We start from the raw sequence: 14,569 nt of genomic DNA, 5'->3' as shown, positions 1-14,569 counted from the left end.
TTCAGGCTTTCCAGCAACTTAAAGACTACCTGTCCCGACCACCCATCATGTCCAGCCCTGAGGCGGATGAGGTGCTGTTTGCCTACATCGCCGTAGCTCCCCACGCTGTAAGCCTGGTACTGATACGGGATGATAATGGGGTGCAGGGACCGGTGTACTATGTGAGCAAATCACTACATGAGGCCGAGGTGCGATACCTACCTTTAGAAAAGGCAATTCTGGCAATAGTGCATGCAACCCGAAAACTTCCTCATTACTTTCAGGCGCACACGGTCATCGTTCTGACTCAGCTTCCCTTCCGAGCAGTGCTTCGAAGCGCTGACTATACAGGAAGGATCGCCATGTGGAGTGCGCTCTTGGGAGCCTTTGATATAAAATATATGCCCAGATCCTCCATCAAAGGCCAGGTCCTCGCAGACTTGGTAGCGGAGTTTGCTGAGCCCTCCATAGAAACAATAACCGAGAAGAGGGACATGGATGGGAAGTCGGTTGGTGCGATCTCAACAGGGAGGAACACGCATTGGAAGGTCTACGTAGACGGCGCAGCCAACCAGAGAGGGTCAGGAGTTGGGATAGTTTTAATATCCCCGGACGGTGCTGCCATTGAAAAATCATTAAGGCTCGGATTCTCGGCTACGAACAATGAAGCCGAATACGAAGCCTTACTTCAAGGGATGACGATGGTTCAAAGGATGGGCGGAAAAATGATAGAAGCGTTCTCGGACTCCAGACTGGTAGTCGGACAGGTGATGGGTGAGCTGGAAGCCCGAGATACTAGGATGCAAGAGTATCTGGGACAAGTTAAGCGGCTGCAGACGAATTTTGAGTCCTTCAATCTGACACACATTTCCAGGAGTGGCAACACCCATGCGGACTGGCTGGCCACTCTCGCCACGTCCTCGGCACATAATCTGCCGCGAGTGATCCTGGTTGAAGATCTAGCCTGGGCAAGTCCCATCAGTAGAGGCCCTGCCAGAGTCCACCAGATCAGAAAGAGTCACAGCTGGATGGATCCCATAAAGAACTTCCTGCAAAACGACGTCTTGCCGGAAGAAAAGTTGGAAGCCGAGAAGATACGAAGGAATGCTCCTCGGTTTTGGCTGTCGGAGGACCACAAACTATATCGGCGTTCCTATTCTGGACCGTACCTACTCTGCGTACACCTAGAAGAATCCGAATCACTGCTTGAGGAGTTACACGAGGGGATTTGTGGAAGTCATACCGGGGGGAGATCGCTGGCACACAGGGCACTTACCTAGGGGTACTGGTGGCCGAACATGCAGAGAGAGGCCCAAGAATACGCTAAGAAATGCGATCAGTGCCAAAGATTCGCCCCGAATATCCACCAACCCGGAGGAGTTCTCAACCCCCTCTCGAGTCCATGGCCGTTCGCACAATGGGGCCTTGATCTAGTTGGACCCTTCCCCAAGGCCGCAGGGAACAAGCGATACATAATAGTCGGAACGGACTACTTCACTAAATGGGTGGAGGCTGAACCATTGGCCAACATTAGGGACGTGGACGCCCAGAAATTCATCTGGAAGAACATCATCACCCGCTTCGGGACCCCTCGAACACTCATTTCCGACAATGGTCTGCAGTTCGACAGTAAAAACTTTAGGGAGTATTGCCGCGAGTTTGGAATCATCAACCGATATTCCACCCCTGCCTACCCTCAGGGAAATGGGCAGGTCGAAGCCGTGAACAAGGTCATAGTGAACGGACTGAAAAAGAGGTTGGACGAGGCGAAGGGGAGATGGGTAGAAGAGCTCCCCCATGTCCTATGGACTTACCGGACGACGCCGCGACGATCGACCGGTGAGACCCCCTTCTCGATGACTTACGGGGCTGAGGCCGTGCTCCCGATTGAGAACAACTTTCCCACGCTGAGGTCTAGATCGTTTACCCCAAGCGATAACGACGAGTTATTGGAACGGAGTCTGGACTTAGCCGAAGAAAGAAGGGAAAAAGTGATGATTCATGTGGCCTATTATCACCAGAAGCTGAGACAAGGGTATGATGCTAACGTCAAACCACGGCCTCTGGGGCCAGGTGATCTCGTAATGAGGAAGATTCTTGGCAGCGCAAAGAACCCCTCTTGGGGCAAGTTGGGGCCCAATTGGGAAGGACCATACCGTGTCACATCCGTGGCCGGAATAGGCGCCTACTACCTAGAAGATTTAGATGAAAAAGCTGTACCTCGACCATGGAATGTAAATAACCTCAGAAGATATTATTATTAATGAGAATGGCTTAGCATACGTTTTTCTTTCATGATTATCCGCTGCTTGCTGGGCTACTGACAATTATTCATAGTTTTAAACAGAACCCAAGTCCTGCATGGCTCCTCGGACCACAGACTTGGGGGAAATTATTACTAATATAAGTTTTAAACAGAACCTAGTCCTGCATGGCTCCACGGACCACAGACTAAGAGGAAATTAATACTTAAGGCAACCATTCATAGTTTTAAACAGAACCCAAGTCCTGCATGGCTCCTCGGATCACAGACTTGGGGGAAATTATTACTAATATAAGTTTTAAACAGAACCTAGTCCTGCATGGCTCCACGGACCACAGACTAAGGGGAAATTAATACTTAAGGCAACCATTCATAGTTTTAAACAGAACCCAAGTCCTGCATGGCTCCTCGGACCACAGACTTGGGGGAAATTATTACTAATATAAGTTTTAAACAGAACCTAGTCCTGCATGGCTCCACGGACCACAGACTAAGGGGAAATTAATACTTAAGGCAACCATTCATAGTTTTAAACAGAACCCAAGTCCTGCATGGCTCCTCGGACCACAGACTTGGGGGAAATTATTACTAATATAAGTTTTAAACAGAACCTAGTCCTGCATGGCTCCACGGACCACAGACTAAGGGGAAATTAATACTTAAGGCAACTATTCATAGTTTTAAACAGAACCCAAGTCCTGCATGGCTCCTCGGACCACAGACTTGGGGGAAATTATTACTAATATAAGTTTTAAACAGAACCTAGTCCTGCATGGCTCCACGGACCACAGACTAAGGGGAAATTAATACTTAAGACAACTATTCATAGCTTTAAACAGAACCTAAGTCCTGCATGGCTCCTCGGGCCACAGACTTGGGGGAAATTATTGCTTATGGTAGATTGGGAGATCATTACTTAAAGGAGACCATTTTAATACGTGCGCGCAGTCTGGCACCATCGCAACCCTCAGATGCGCAGCCCAAAAACCCATTTTTATCTTGACCGTTTATCTGTATCTACATAGTTGCAAATGTTCAAAGAAGAGCGCTACTGACGTGCATCCATAGTAAGCAAAACGAACATGTTATATTGATATTCCGAGTATATTAGAAGGAGAGGTCCTTACAAAAGAGCGGGAAAATTGGACGACTCTCGGTCAAAAAAGGAAAAAGTACAAAGATCAAAAGCCTAGAGGGCTAAGCCTCAGCAGGAGGATCTCCTTTCTGCTCGGGCTGAGGAGGCGGAACCTCGATGGTAGAGTCTACGACAGGATCATTCGCCATATCAGGCACAAGGACAGCATCAGGCGTCGCCAGATCCTGCTCAGAGGCAGCTTGGACTCCATCAGGATGCGCTCGGATCTCCTTAGGATAGAAGATGCTCTCAGGCAGTCTCAGCGCCGAGTCAGCAGGAACTCCTGCGGCGTCGAGGGCACGAGACCATGAAATATCGCAATACTCCCGGCATACCTCGGGGATTTCCTCGGATAGCCTGGCCTCCGTCTCTTCGGCCCCGAGCTGGCGTGCGGCACTCTTCTCAGCCTCTGTGGCCTCTCGGATCAGTTGGGCCTCCTCTTTGGCCCGTCGCAGCTCATCCTCGACCCTTTGCAGAGCGGTCTTGAGATCCTGCACTGCCTGTTTCTCGGTGGCAAGGTTAATTTGGGTCGAGAACAGTTCCTTGCGCTGGTCCTCCGCCTGGGCCTCAGCACTTTTCAAACCAGCCTCTGCAGACTTGCGCCGGTTCTCCGACTCCTTGAGCTTGTCCATAAGTTCAGTGTAATCGTGCTGGAGGGACCCCAAGGTTTTCTCCACCTCCGCTCGCGCCTGGTTCTCGACCTCAGCCCGACTGTTGTTACCACGGCAAAATTCCTCAGCCACGAATACCTGCTGGGTGATCTACAAACGAAACAAGATTGCTGTAATCTAAGGTCAAATAAGTTAATGAAACAGTAAAAGGATTACTTACCATCGCGAGATCCCTTTTAAGGGATAGAAAGATCTCGGGCTGAGAGAATCGCCTATAGGCCTCCATATCCCGAGGAAGGAGTAGGGGCTGCTCTAAGGCCTCGGCCACGTAGCCTGCCCGGCCCCGATTGTACTCTCGGATCGAAGTATTGTAGGGGATGGCCACCCCATCCAGCTCCAATCTGGGGCCCCATACACGCGGGGTAGCACGTACATCCGCAAGAGTCTCCTCGTCTCGACTCTCCGAGGAGTTGCCCCTTCTGCTCCTCGGCCCGCGAGTGGTTTTTTGCTGCTTGGTCGGCTGGGCAACCACCTCGCCCTCCTCAGGAGTGTCGGCCGTCCTTTTCTTCTTTAAGTCCGGATTAACCTTAAGGCCAAGGTCTGAGGTATCCGTAGGGGCCACAGGAGGGAGGGTCTTGCCCTGTGGTGGAGTTGGCGCCTTCGAGGACTGTCCTTTCGACAACCGGCCTTTCCCTCGGGAGGCCATCAGCTCCTTTAAAGTTTTTCCTTTTTCTGCCATGGGCTCTATCTCCTCGTCCGAAGTATCGTTCGAGCAGATAACGATGGAAGGAACACCAACTGCAGAATGTCGGTCCCGCTCTCCTTCGGTATCAGAAAATTCCACCAGGGGGGTCTGTTGAACTTCCTCCTCAAAATGAAACTCGTCTATCTCCGCCTCAAGGGAAAGACGAGATGATTCAGCTTCCTCTTCAACCTGAGCGGCAGCACCAGGCTCGTTCGGCGGAGGTAGCTGCTCTGCCAAGTAGGGATCTCTAACACCGGGCAACACAACTGGTGGCAGATCGTGTTCAGCTAGGAACCCGTCCCTGGACACGTCAATCCTAGCCAACCTCGGACTACCAGCCCTTATAGCGTGACTGATAGCCTGGAAAGAGCTGCTCAGGGGTTGATAGCCCAGAACCAGATGGGCAGCACGCAACTGCCCGTCCTCGGAAACGTAGATCTCCGACCTAAGAAGGTAGTTCAGCGCTGGCACGTTCACAAAGTTTAGCCGAGGGGCGACGTGAATTTTATCTGCAAACAATCAAGGAAAAGAGGATTAGTCCACGAAATCTTCCAATTATAAAGAAAGCAAAAAGTGTAACCCCTCAATGCTAAATCCTATTCCAAAAGGGACCAATCCTAGAGACGCCGCACCTGGGTTTCCTGCCCGAGTTGGACAATGAATACCGTCGAACCACTCCCCAGAAGCAATAAGGAAGTCATTCTTCACTGTCTTATTGGATATTGGGAGACAAGAGATCAACCTAACGTCCTCATTCCGGGATTTAAGATAATACCCCTCATCCCCGAGGCGGTGACATTCGTACAGATAAGCCACATCGTGCCAAGTAAGGCCTAGATTCATCCGCTCGTTTAAGACGTCTACACAGCCTAGTATCTTGAACATATTCGGGGCACACTGGTACGGCGTCAACCTATGGTTGAACAAGTATTCCCTTGTAATCCTACGCATGGGAAGTGTCATCCCTCCCTCCATAAAGGCAATCATGGGGATAACGACTTCTCCCGCACGCCTATCTGTCAATATTCCTTCAAGAGGACAGTACCGCAACCCAACCCCCGGGGGAATGTGATATTTAGCCCTAAAAACCTCCATAGCGGCGGGGGTGTTAACTAATTTCTCAAATCTACCCATCTGGACTGAACCGGGGAACAAAAGTAAAGACTCAGAAAAAAAAAGTAGAGTCCGAGGAGGAAATTGAAACAGCAAGATGAACGAAATGTACTGGTACCTTCACAAAACGTTCAAATGAGGCGCCTGGGAATCCCTCGTGGACGAAACGCTTCACAAAAACGGCTACGATGGCGTAACGGTCGCAAGTGTTCGTGTATCTCTGGGGTTTCGATGGAGTTCTCTGGAAGCCTCTAAGGTTTGTGAAATGCAGATAAAGAAGAAACTGAACCCCTATGACGTCTTATATAGCCAAGAAGAGAGAGAAAAGATCGCTCCTGCCTAAAGATACGGAAAAAACGATAGCCGTTCGATCTACGCCACACCGTTGGATGAGGGAACATAACGCCTCCAGAAGTTAATGTCCGCGCCTCGTAAATTGCAGCGCGTCAGAAGTAACGGTCCGCACGCGCGCCACGCGCTCTCCTTATTTCCACCCTCTCCCAAATATCAAAACCCCGTCTTTTCCTCCTCGGAGGGAGATAGAAACCGGAGTTTTGAGGGGCTAATGTGGGGCCCGGCCCAATATGATGGGCCATTCCAAATTCAGGCCCGTCCGAGGAGCGTCCTGTCCGAAGAGAAACCACGTATGAAGCATTACTCAATCCCAATAAACGCCAAGGAAACCTGTCCGAGGAGTAACTCTTCCTCGGACCTCACGAAGCCCATACGAGGAGCTCTCCCCAGCCACTTCAGTTCATCCTCCCAACATATAAAATGAATAAAATCCAAAATATCCCATGGAGAGCTACCACCACATTAATTGCGCCCCAACCACCCTCTTGGCCGCATTAATGAGAAAATGACCCCTGAACAGTACCGCCTTGGCCTCTGCAACTCACATGGGGAGAGATGAAGGCGTCTGATGGGACAGCCACTCAAGTAGGTGCTTAGATAGTCAACAAGTGTAGGGTTGAGATGAGAGAAGGGAACTATATAATGTAGTGGAGTCCCTTAGAGAAGGGGACGAAAATTTCTGTATAAGGAACTAAAGAAATAAACTTATACGGGTGAGATCCATTTTCATGTCTTTATTTTCTGCAACCATATTGCCCATGCATCAGACTGAATAGACACGCTGAGGCCAAGTTCTTTGACCTATCCTCTACAAATATTTATTGTGGGTTGCGCTTTGGGCCAGGACCTGATCAATCGAATTTGGGCCAGGAAAATCGTGCAACTACAGTTAGTTTAATTGTAGAGAAAATATATAAGAAATTGACTAAAATTATGATTTGTCACAATAATTGGCTAAGATTATGGACCCATTTGAAAGTTCTTCATGTTTAAGAACTTATAAATCATAATATAGCATGCCCGATGATTTTAACGTATTTATTAAATTATATATACGTTAAATCAACTTAAAATGTCTATAATGTTTATAAATTTATAATCTTTTTCTATATATTATTATTGTGGGGCCAGAGAGTTTGTGACCCCAGCCCATTTCATGTTAAGGCCCAAGGCCTACGCCGAGAAAATACAGGGCATAGGACGCACCATGAGAGTCGAGGATGGTCTAAGGAAATGGCCGAGGACGAGCTCCTGCTCGGCATTCCATAAATACCCCTAAAAGGAAGAGTGATCACAGTGCGGAACAGTACGAGTAAAAGATTGCCAGAACTGCAATAAAGCATTTTGCACCTGACAGAGACATGCTCATCAACTTTTACAACCACCCTCAACCACTTTGGGTATGGGCTGATAGAACAAGTATCAGTCTTGGAAAAGTCGATCCTACACATGGACGAAGGATAAGGAATACGAATTAATATAAAGAGAGGAACAAGCAATCCGGGAGAGAGACTGGGAAAAATGGCCAAAAACCAGAGTCTCCCAGCCCGCCTCCAGGAGAAAGACTCCTCGAGCGGACACGATTTAATTCTATATGAACACCACGACAAATCACCGTCTGGTGACTAAGGCCTAGCCTTTCAAACCCACGCTCTACAAATGATATTGTTTGGGCCTTTTTTACGTGCGAACCCAATATCATATTGGGTCGTTAGAAATTGTGTCCTTACATTAATGATTCACAAAATGTTATAAATAAATTTTCTTAAAAAATGAATATTTTCGTCAACTTGCCTTTTGAATTTCTGAGAAAAATTGTATTATTTTCATTTTGGTATGACAAAATTTATATTTTATGATTATTTCTATATTATATTTATGGTTGTTCTTATAATAAATAAAAATATGATTACAAAATACATTACTCATTATTAAATTAGTTTAAATTGTAAAAAAAAATATTAACAAAACCACCTTAAAAAAAATTATCACGTGCAACGCGCAAGTTTGCGGCTAGTAGAGCTAATTATTATAACATGCCTGATGATTTTGAATTATTTATAATTAAATTATAACTTATAATATCTATCTTTAGTTCATGTCTAATATTTTCTTTTCAAAAATTTCTCAAAGCTGAAAATTTTTAGATTTTTTAAAAAATAGATATTTTTTTATTTAATTTTGAAAGTTTTATCAAATTGTAGAAATTTTGTTAGAATTTTTTTTTTTTTTGTTATTATCTTCTTCTCCTATAATTTCTAAATTGATAAAAATTTTAACTTGATTGCAATCTAAATTCTTTATCTAATCTTCTTATTATTAATTTGAGATTAAATTTTATAAGAACGTGGTGTAAAACCCATGTTTTACCCCTTCAATCCCAACATACCACATCATCTTATCACATATTTAAGAATAAACATAATCACACTCAATCAATTCTAATACTCATATATAAATCCAACCAAATTGAGAATCTATCGAGATGTTATTAAGTGTGATAGGATGTATTGAATTTTAAGTAAAATATTGATGTGACAATCACTTATTGGATGGTGTAAAACATGAGTTTTACACTCCATTCTTATAGAATTTAATCTCAATTAATTTATCTATTATTTCTAAAAAAATTAGAATACACATAAAGGTTTTTTTTTTTTTGGGTGAGAAACACTATAAGATAGTTAAAGTGAAAGAATAGTTAAATAAGGACTCTAGAGTTTAGAATGAGATAAATTTTAAATTAATAGCACACGTCTGCAGTCTCGAGAGAGTATTTGGAGGTGTTTAGTTTATATTTTTAAACAATAATTTTCAATTTTTAAATAATATTATATATATTTTCACAAACTATTTTACTCACACATCACACATTTTTAAACAATAATTTTAATTTTTAGTTTTTGAACGCATATGCCAAACCGGGCTATATATGTTTGTTTTTTTTAGGTTTCTTGGCTTCTATGTATTTTGGGTTAGCGATTTGAAAATTGAGAATAGAGAATTTCGTGGTGGATTGGTTCGGAGATGAAGAGATTAGGAGACGATGGAAGCTCTTCGCAATCTAATTTGCCGTCTGGTTCTTCGAGTGGAGATTCGTAAGTTTCTTTTTCTTCTCCGTACGCTTTTCTCTTTTGTTGTTTTTACAGCTTTGTTTGATCCTTTAAGTTCTGTATGGTTTGCTAGAGAATGTTTCGTGTGAGGAAAGTCGTTTTCTTTTTGCTTGGTTATTTTTTGTATAATGGAGTTTGCTGAATTTTTGTGAGGGAAGAGAGATATGGGTTATGTTTGAATTTGAATCATGATCTTGGCTGGTTTTGTTAATGGGTTCCGCTTATTGTAGTTTGATTTATTTTTAAGAAACTTATTGTGTGATAAGTTTTTAATTGAAAGCTTGGAATTTTCCCTTTAGTGGGATTTTGTTTTTGTGGGGGAATCGGTTTTTTTTTTTTTTTTTTAACACTTTTGAATACTAGTTTTCCAAGTAAACGAGAGCAGGAAATGCCGCTGAGGAGAAATTTGAACTCTCGGAATCAGTGTGCTGTTAAATTAGACTTTTGTACTCTCATAGAGATCACATTGATAGTATGAGAATGTTGTGTTTATGGAATAGCTGTGCTATAGATGTTTATAGTTCGGGATGAATTGTGGTTGTGCTAATTTTATATATATAATGTGAAGATGTGGGCAATCCCAAGTCCCAGCAAGTGGAGGTGGAGGAGGTAGTGATCTTGGTTGTACCACAGGGAAACCAATAACAGATGAATGCTTAAGCTATATGAAGGACGTGAAGGAAACGTTTCAAGACCAAAGAGAGAAATATGACATGTTCCTTGAGGTCTTAAAAGATTTTAAGGCTCAAAGGTACTGTAATTGCATTATGAAGTTTTTGTCTTGGATTAATGGAACATTGCATTTAAAACATAACGGTTTATGCATCGTTTGTTCTTGTAGAACTGATATTGTTGGTGCCAGTGCCAGAGTGAAGGAATTATTTGAAGGCCATAATAACTTGATTTCTAGGTTTAACATCTTCTTGCCAAAGGGGTGTGAAATAAGCCTTGAGGTTGATGAGGCTGCTTTACAAAAGAAGGTTGAATTCAAAGGAGCTATCAAATTTGTGAACAAGATAAAGGTGAAAATACTGTTTTGCTCTGTTGAATTTTAACTGCAAATGTTGGTTCTTTGTGGTTTAATGGTGACCTTTGTTACTACAGAGACGCTTTCAAAATAATGAACATGTTTATAAAGCATTCTTAGACTGTTTGAATACATACCGGAAGGAGCACAAAGACATAAATAAGGTCTACAATGAGGTAAATATTTGTTATGATTCTGTTTGTTTCACTGCTCTTGTTTTGGAAAGTTTTTTTTCGTTAATATAATTGTCAGTATTCTTAGAGGTTTTCGTTTTACAATTTCAGGTTTCCATTCTTTTTGATGGTCATCCAGATTTGCTTGATGAGTTCACAACATTTATTCCGGAAGCAGCATCTGTTTCAGCAAAGAATCTTGATTTGTGAATTGTGAACAAGATAAAGGTGAATATATTGTTTTTGCTTTGTGAATTGTGAACAAGATAGAGGTGAATATACTCTTTTGCTCTGTTGAATTTTAACAGAAAATGTTGGTTTCTTTGGTTTAATGATGAATTTTATTCCTACAGAAACACTTTCAAAAATGAAGTACTAACCGTGGTAAATATATGTTTGTTCACTTCTCTTGTTTTACTGGATAAGTTTTCTTATTCATGTAATTTTCAGTATTTTTGTAGCCTTGATTTTTTGTTTTCCTAGTGTTATTGTTTAATATTTTTAGGTTGCCATTCTTTTCTATGGTTAACCTGATTTGCTTGATGAGCTCACAATAGTTCTACCAAAAGCAGCATCGCTTTTAACGCAGAATGCCCCATATCTAAGAAACTAATTTTTAACATACATGTGGGAACAATTAGTCTTCGGATACTCTCCAATTATTAGTATCATTTTATTATCTATCATTAACAACTTGTTACTTCCATAGTTGTGAAAATTGTTTTGACTTAATAGTGTTTTTTTTTTTAAATAGCTATGCTTTTTAATTTTGAAAAATTATAGGGACAAAACTTTTTTTTTTTGAGAATGATATAGGGACACAACTTTGATGTGGTCCAAAGTGAGTGATGAAAAATAAGGGTCCATGTGTTAGTAATTGTCCACCACTCACAATCAACCACTTTAGTAAGTTGTGGTAAAAGTTATGATAGATGGTATAGTCATTGAAACACTTATTTATTTTTGGGTTAGATTACACTTAAACCTTCTGAACTATCAAAACACATGATTTACCTCATGAAATTATAATTATGTTTTAATGTCACCCTTATGCAAAGTGTAATAAGGACTGTATTTTAGGATAGTAAAGTGTAACTTATCTTTTGTCTTTAAAGCATTGAGAAGATGGACAATTAGGTTTTTTCACATGGTGTCATATTTTTCCATCCAAGTTAACAGTAAACTTAACATCGGGGTGCAAAGTGTAACAAGGGTCATAGTTTATGGTACAAAAAGTGTATTTGAAAAGTTTAGGGTGCAAAGTGTAACATGAGGTATAATTTAGGGTAGTAAAGTGTAATTTTCCCTATTTTTTTTTTTTTTTTTCAATCACTTTTTTTAATGGATGGGACTAGATTTGAATTAACCTCTATGCTTTTGGTAACAAACATTTATTTCACATACTGCCATGCATTGTGATATTGAAAGCTTTTAAATGGAATAAATGTCTAAGCCAAAAACATTGGAAATGGTACCAAATATTTCATGGGATGCCCACTGAGTCTCTCTTTGGTTAAGAAACTAATTAACTATATATAAGACCACTTTATTGATTGGATTCATGCCTTTCATTTAAAAAAAAAAATCATGGAATCTTTAAATTGCGAATATTTTGGTATAGTTACTTAAATCATTTCCCCCATTAAATTTAATCATATAGTTAAATTATTCTATATAGTACAAAAAATGTATTATCCTCTCATAGAGACGTAGCTACTTGTGGACTGAGGAAGGCCACGGTCCCTGGCCCACAAGTAATTCCTTTATATGTATAGTTAAAAAGAAAGAAGAATATATAGAATTTAATGTGTATGCCCAGGAGCTTTTAGAAGTTACAAAGAAAGAGAATTTGGTCTTGAATTCTGCAGAAACTACAGCTTGTACATGGATGGTTCTCCTAGGAGCTGCATTAAACTAAATTTGGCTTTGAAATCTATTAAAGACACAAATCTAGTAGGTAGCTATGTAATTTGAAACTGTGGAGGTCATATATATATTAGTAGCCGCTAATAGTGCTCCTATAGTCCTATTCCTAAAGCAAGTGATTTACTACCGATTCTAGCCCAAATTGTGATCAATGACCTTCAGCTATGTTGTGATTTGGGTCTTCGCTCCCTACTGGTGGAATGTTCTAATTCCCAGTTGTTATCCTTGCATTGTTGTGATTTGGGTCTTGAAATTAAAGTTGTTAAAGATCATTCGGAATGTGGTTTCTTTTTTTGACACAATTTCTTTTCATGCAATTCCTAAACAATGTAAGAAGGTTACTAGTAGGGGTGGCAATTTTTATTAATATCCATGAACTCACCTATTACCTATCTAATTTGGATAAATCTTAATTTAACCTATTTGAATATTTGGGTTAAATAAGTAAAGACTCGTTAGGTTATTTAATTATATGGGTCTTAATGGATAAAACCATTAAAATCTATCTAAAATTTAAATAAATAACAAAAAATCTAAATTTCTAGAAAATGACTGAAATATCCCCAAAACTTAGAAAACAACCAAAATACTCCATAAAACCTAAAAAATGACCAAAATACCCCGAAATCTTAAAATTACCAAAATAATAAATGTTGTGCAATTCCTAAACAACGTAAGAAGGTTACAATTTGTTAAAGTTGTGCTGTGATTCCCCTATATTTTGCCCCCCGTCCCCCAAATAAAAGATCCCACTTACGTCCATGCACTCACAAGAATAATTATATATAGTTCACTGACCAATTAATCACACTCACACAATTAATTTAATTGAAGAACCTAAGAATTTTTTTAGTTGTGTAGAGATGCATTGATAGTGGAGACAATTTTAGCTAATTGTATGCGTCAATTGTATAGTCGTATAGATTATATCTTTCTATCAATTTTATGAGCAAACAAAAGAAAGCTCGTAGTATATTGAAATAAAGATAATTTAATGGTTTTATGAATTTATTATAAAATTTAAAAAAAAAAAACAAAAAAAAAAAACCTACAAACTGCTACAATAGCTTATGATATTGTCTTCTTATTAATTAACAACATATTTTATTTAAAAAAATTATATTTTTCTTGGAAGAAATTTTACGTTTTTTGGAGATATATTAGAAACTAACAACAAACCATTCTATTATAAAACAACAAACCAGCAAAGAAGCCATCACATGATGGTGGATTATCAAAACCTACAAAGCCCTATAGTTTGCAAACATCCTCTCTTAGCTAAGGCATTAGCACACTGATTGGTTTCCTGGTAGATATGATCCATAGTTAGATTAGGGATTGTCTCAACTGGTTCCATCATGAGATTGTTGTGAGAGGAATTTTTGAGACAAAAAATGATTTCAGCATATAGTTCTACTATGAGGAACGTAATCCCTAAATGTTGGGCTAAGAATTTAGCAAATCCCAAGACCCAATTCCCTTTCCACCTTCTTCTGCCTTAAGAAATAAGAATACATCCGTATTTAATTTAACCCAACCTGACATGGACTTACCCATCCTAGCTAGGAGGCTTTGCTACGGAATATGCAATAATGGCAAATAATTAAGCTTCGTGCCTTCTGCAACAGACATTATCATTTCAGGCTGTGTGAACCCCTAGGGTCCGTTTGGGAGTTTATAAAGGAATAGAATGGAATGGAATGATCAATAAAAAAATGGAATAAAATGGAATAGAATGGATTTAGTAGGGAAAGGAATGGAATGTAATGGAATTTAAAAATCTTGTTTGGATGTTATAAAATAAATGAATGGAAAGGAATGGAATGGAATGGAAAGTAAGTAACACCGTTTGGAAGTGACATCGGAAGGAATAGAATGGAATCATTTTATAATAACATTACTATTGTACCCCTCATTTTAAAGAACATAAAAAATAATCCAATCTCAATCCACAATCCCAAGACATTAATGAAAAATAGTTCCTCACACATAACAAAGATAGAAAATATATGACAAGACATGAAGTAGGAAGCAAACATAACAGAACCAGTAGAAACATAAGAAAAAGAAAGACTTACTTGTGAGCAGTAACCAAAACTTGCAGCAGTCAAAGAATAAACAGCAGTAGCT

At 40.5% G+C, this 14,569-nt stretch overlaps 1 protein-coding gene across 3 annotated transcripts; it reads left to right on the top strand.

Annotated features, from left to right (window-relative positions):
* The first annotated feature begins 9,090 nt into the window (after positions 1-9,090).
* On the top strand, positions 9,091-10,906 carry LOC115976761 (paired amphipathic helix protein Sin3-like 2). 3 transcript variants are annotated; one of them, XM_031098241.1, is made up of 5 exons: positions 9,091-9,298; positions 9,882-10,064; positions 10,155-10,335; positions 10,418-10,504; positions 10,625-10,906. In XM_031098241.1, exons 1-5 carry the CDS (start codon positions 9,228-9,230, stop codon positions 10,721-10,723), a joined length of 621 nt encoding a protein of 206 aa, XP_030954101.1. In that variant the 5' UTR covers positions 9,091-9,227; the 3' UTR covers positions 10,724-10,906. The 3 variants fall into 3 exon arrangements, with proteins under 3 accessions (XP_030954101.1, XP_030954102.1, XP_030954100.1); XM_031098240.1 differs by having other exon boundaries at positions 9,093-9,298; positions 10,418-10,516; XM_031098242.1 differs by lacking the exon at positions 10,418-10,504.
* The last annotated feature ends 3,663 nt before the right edge of the window (positions 10,907-14,569 follow it).

The sequence above is a fragment of the Quercus lobata genome, chromosome 2 (genome assembly GCF_001633185.2).
Source record: "Quercus lobata isolate SW786 chromosome 2, ValleyOak3.0 Primary Assembly, whole genome shotgun sequence".
NCBI lineage: Eukaryota > Viridiplantae > Streptophyta > Magnoliopsida > Fagales > Fagaceae > Quercus > Quercus lobata.
This window is presented reverse-complemented; position numbering and strand designations above follow the sequence as displayed.

What these genes read in the sequence shown, in the direction of transcription:
- LOC115976761 (XM_031098240.1), top strand. Translation starts at nt 9,228, where the DNA reads ATGAAGAGATTAGGAGACGATGGAAGCTCTTCGCAATCTAATTTGCCG. An exon ending in AAAGATTTTAAGGCTCAAAG is followed by an intron (nt 10,065 to 10,154) that starts GTACTGTAATTG and finishes TTGTTCTTGTAG; the next exon opens with AACTGATATTGTTGGTGCCA. An exon ending in AATTTGTGAACAAGATAAAG is followed by an intron (nt 10,336 to 10,417) that starts GTGAAAATACTG and finishes TTGTTACTACAG; the next exon opens with AGACGCTTTCAAAATAATGA.